Below are 3,519 nucleotides of genomic sequence, written 5' to 3'. Positions count from 1 at the left end.
TCGGGGCCCCTCCAGCCTGCCCACAGCTTTTTTGTACAGTGGGGACCAGAACTGCACCCAGGATTCCAGGTGTGGCCTGGCCAGCGCTGAGCAGACTGGGATGAGGACTCCTTTACCTCTGCTGGTGATGCCCTTGGTGATGCCCCCCAGCACCCTGTTGGCCACCTTGGCTGCAGCAGCACCCTGCTCACTCCTATGGAGGGTTTTGGCAACCAGGACCCCAGGTCCCTTCCCACGAGCTGCTCTCCAGCCGGGTGGATCCCAGTCTGTGCTGCCCTCCTGGATTGTGTTTTCCCAGGTGCAAGACCTTACACTTGTCCATGTTGAACTTCCTAAGGTTCTTGCTAGCCCACTCTTCCAGCCTCTCCATAGTTTGACTGTCCTGTGCCGAATTGGTATATTCAGGCTACGTGACCAGCTGTTACTTAATTCCCATCCCCGCTTTGTCCGTTGTAACAAGACCATTTAAAACTCTAAATCACCTGAAACTAGAAGCCTTGCTTTAGGACTAGATTTCTTTAAGTGTCTAGGCTCATCCACTGAGGCTGTGTGTTCATTCCTGGGACATCCTGTATATTCCCATATTTCTTTTTAGAAAGGAGCAAGTGATGTTCCCCTTCCTTTGCTTGCCATTTATCTTCCCGCTCTTGCGTGGGATTCAGATTTAATCTGATCAGAAACTGCTGTCAGTTAGGTGTCTGACCAGAGGACGTTCCAGATGAAGACAACCAGTGCCTGTGTCTCTATTTCCAGTTGGATGTGAATTGGCTAAACCTGCCTGAACCTGAAGCTTTTTCTCAGGCTGCAGTGTTGTTTGACAGCAGCTATTTACAAGGTGAATACAAAAGAGATGGACAAGAGATGAAAAACCTGAAGCTGGTCCCAGGAATTGCTGTGGGCTTTCAGAGGAAAACAGCTGCCTTGGTGGTGGGGAGGAAACAGAAATGATTCTTCGTGCAAAAAGTAACATTTTCTAGAGGTGCGATTTTCCTGGGCCTTGTGAGATGACCTGAAATGGTGAGGGCTGGTGAGCATGCTGCAGCCATATGTATAAGGGCTGGGTAATGTATATGTTGTGGTTTTCTTTTTTCTTATAGTGTCGTCTAGATTGTCGCAGACGTCCTCCCCACAGTCAGGCTGCCCGTCGCCTTCCATCCAGACAGGCAAAGTCATCTCCTCGTCCCAGAAGCACAGCAAGAAGGCACTCAAACAGGTAAGCGGCCTTGTCCGGAACCTCGTTTAGGCATCGTTGCAGTAAATTTATTTCTCTGGCAAATCATCTTTCTCAGTGAAACCACACTCTGCAGGGAAGTAATTCAGGGCTTCCTGGGTGTCTCACACAGGGGGTTGCTGAAGCATCCCTCTCTCTTAAAGGCGATTCAAATTATTGTGCTATTTAGTTCTTTGCTTTTTCCCTAAATAAGCATCTGGACATTTTTTTGGGTTTATTTCAAAGAACGGATATAGGATGTTCTTTCTTTTCACTTTTGATGAGTGTGCTTAGCTTTCTGCGGTCTGTTTTAGTAAAGGAAAGGTCTTTTGGGGAAAAGAATTAAATCCACGGACTTCTTCCCCTCGTTAGTGGCATCGTTTCCCTTCCAAGGAATTCTGTGGGTGCGGTGCATGTGGGTGGATGGAGAGCCCACTGGCTTTGCGTGGCACCTCTGCTGGGTGTTAGGAGGGAAGGAGGAGGACTGGTTATTGTCCGTGCTCGGGGAATGACTGTCGTGGAGGTGGTGTTAACTGTGTGCGCGCAGGATGGAGCGGGTGTTTGTACTTCAAATGGTTTGCTTCTCCTAATGAAAAATTGCAAGATGAAGTAGTCCCCTGAGTGTCTTATTTGCAGGTGTTTCCCCAACTGCATTGTTTAGTTTTCCATGATCCTTAGAAAGGAAATGCTTTATCAGGGTTAGATTTACTCCTTAGTAAAGTAAAAATCTGTAAGGAGCAATGAATCAAGTCGCAGAGGAGGTGCTAGTCCAGGGATCACGGAAGCTTGTCGCAGGCAGATGAAATCGTGATGTGTTCCAGGCAGGATTTACCTTTTCCAGCCCAGCCTGTTTTCCTGACCTTTTCCAGCTGTGAAGCAACACTCGGGATGGCATTCAGCTCACAGAGGCGCCTGTGGCCCTGGGGGAGGGATCTGCAGTGAGAGAGAAGGAGCTAATTAGGGCATATTATTGAGGAGAGTATTACAGGGGAAGATGAGGCAGCTGGATAAGCTGGAGCTTTGTTTCCAGCTAGAGAGGGCTGAGTTGATGTCAAAATGAGATGCCAGCTCTAGGGAATCTTCTCTCTTCTTCCTTCTCCACTCGGCTGGTCCTTGGCAGAAGCATCAGTGTTTCTGTGATGTTCCTCGCTGCTGATAGCCGCAATAAAGCGGCGAGATTGTGTTGTCACTTTAGGCAGATTTTCTTCTGAAGTTCAGAGGCAAGCTTCCACTTTCATTTGAATCCTCGGAAAATTGCTTCTCACTCATTCAGCAAGATATTAATTATACTCTTCGCTTCCCCATCCTCATCCCTCTTTAAGCCTGGCTGGCAATCATTTCTCTCCAACATCCGCAAAGGCTTTTCTCTTTCAAGAGCATGATCAAACAGACTCAGGGTTTGTTGCAAACAGTCCTCTTGCCCCTCTCCTGCTCAGCAGTTCCTCTTCATTATCTCTCGCCTGGAGGTCCCTGTTTCACACAATCACAGGCTGGAAGGGACCTCTGGGCAAAGCCACACTCCGTTGCCAAACCTACGCTATTCCAAACCTACACTCCCATCTACTTTTCTCCTCTCTTCCCAGCCCCTGTCCGTACATGCCTAATAATTTTCTGCTTTTCGTCTCTGAATTCCCCGTGTTCCTGCTCCCACCAGCCCTCCCCCAGCCTTGTATTCATTCCCCTCTGTCCCTGCTCTCTCCCTCCTCCGCCCCCCAGCTTTCTTATTCTGAGATGTCTGCTTCCCGAGCGTCCTTGTTCCAGCGCCGTCTCTGAATGTAGTGAAATATGTCAGAGCCAGTGAGTTCCAAAATCGAGACAGTGCTCTCAGTTTCACTGTTCGTCTCATTGGTTTGGGGGAAAAAAAAATAATCAGAAACCCTGAAAGAGAAATAGGGAACCCCGTGGAGGCCTTGACGTCTGCATAGCATACCTGTTCGTACTTAACAGTTCTGCAGCTCTCTGCAGAGCAAAAAGGTGTTTCTGGTGGTCATCGTCTTCCTTCACAACAGCTCTTCTGCCTGAACTCAACTCCTGTGGCCCAGAGTAGAGCATCAGATTGTAGCACAGGTGGGCCTGTGGGAACCTCATGAGGTTCAACAAGGCCAAGTGCAAGGTTCTGCACCTGGGTCGGGGTAACCCCCGGGATCCATACAGGCTGGGGGGTGAAGGGATGGAGAGCAGCCCTGCCGAGAGGGACTTGGGGGCACTGATGGATGAAAAGCTGGGCATGAGCCGGCCATGGGCGCTGGCAGCCCAGAAGCCAACCCTACCCTGGGCTGCATCAGGAGAAGCGTGGCCAGCGTCGAGGG

The 3,519-nt window shown here is 49.7% G+C and overlaps 1 protein-coding gene across 4 annotated transcripts in view; it reads left to right on the top strand.

Annotated features, from left to right (window-relative positions):
- The window catches only part of ASXL2 (ASXL transcriptional regulator 2), a 69,424-nt gene that overhangs the window by 25,199 nt on the left and 40,706 nt on the right, over positions 1–3,519 (top strand). For all 4 annotated transcript variants that reach the window (XR_004842616.1, XM_035899063.1, XM_035899054.1 and 1 more), the window contains one exon: positions 1,098–1,213. Coding sequence is in view for 3 of the 4 variants with exons in the window: in XM_035899063.1 (XP_035754956.1) it covers positions 1,098–1,213 (116 nt within the window). In the remaining variant the exon portion in view is untranslated. The remainder of the gene's footprint in view (positions 1–1,097; positions 1,214–3,519) is intronic.

The sequence above is a fragment of the Egretta garzetta genome, unplaced genomic scaffold (assembly GCF_000687185.1).
Source record: "Egretta garzetta isolate BGI_Z169 unplaced genomic scaffold, ASM68718v1 scaffold510, whole genome shotgun sequence".
In the NCBI taxonomy this organism is placed as follows: domain Eukaryota; kingdom Metazoa; phylum Chordata; class Aves; order Pelecaniformes; family Ardeidae; genus Egretta; species Egretta garzetta.
The sequence above is the reverse complement of the archived record's forward strand: the minus strand, read 5'-3'. Positions and strand labels throughout refer to the sequence as shown.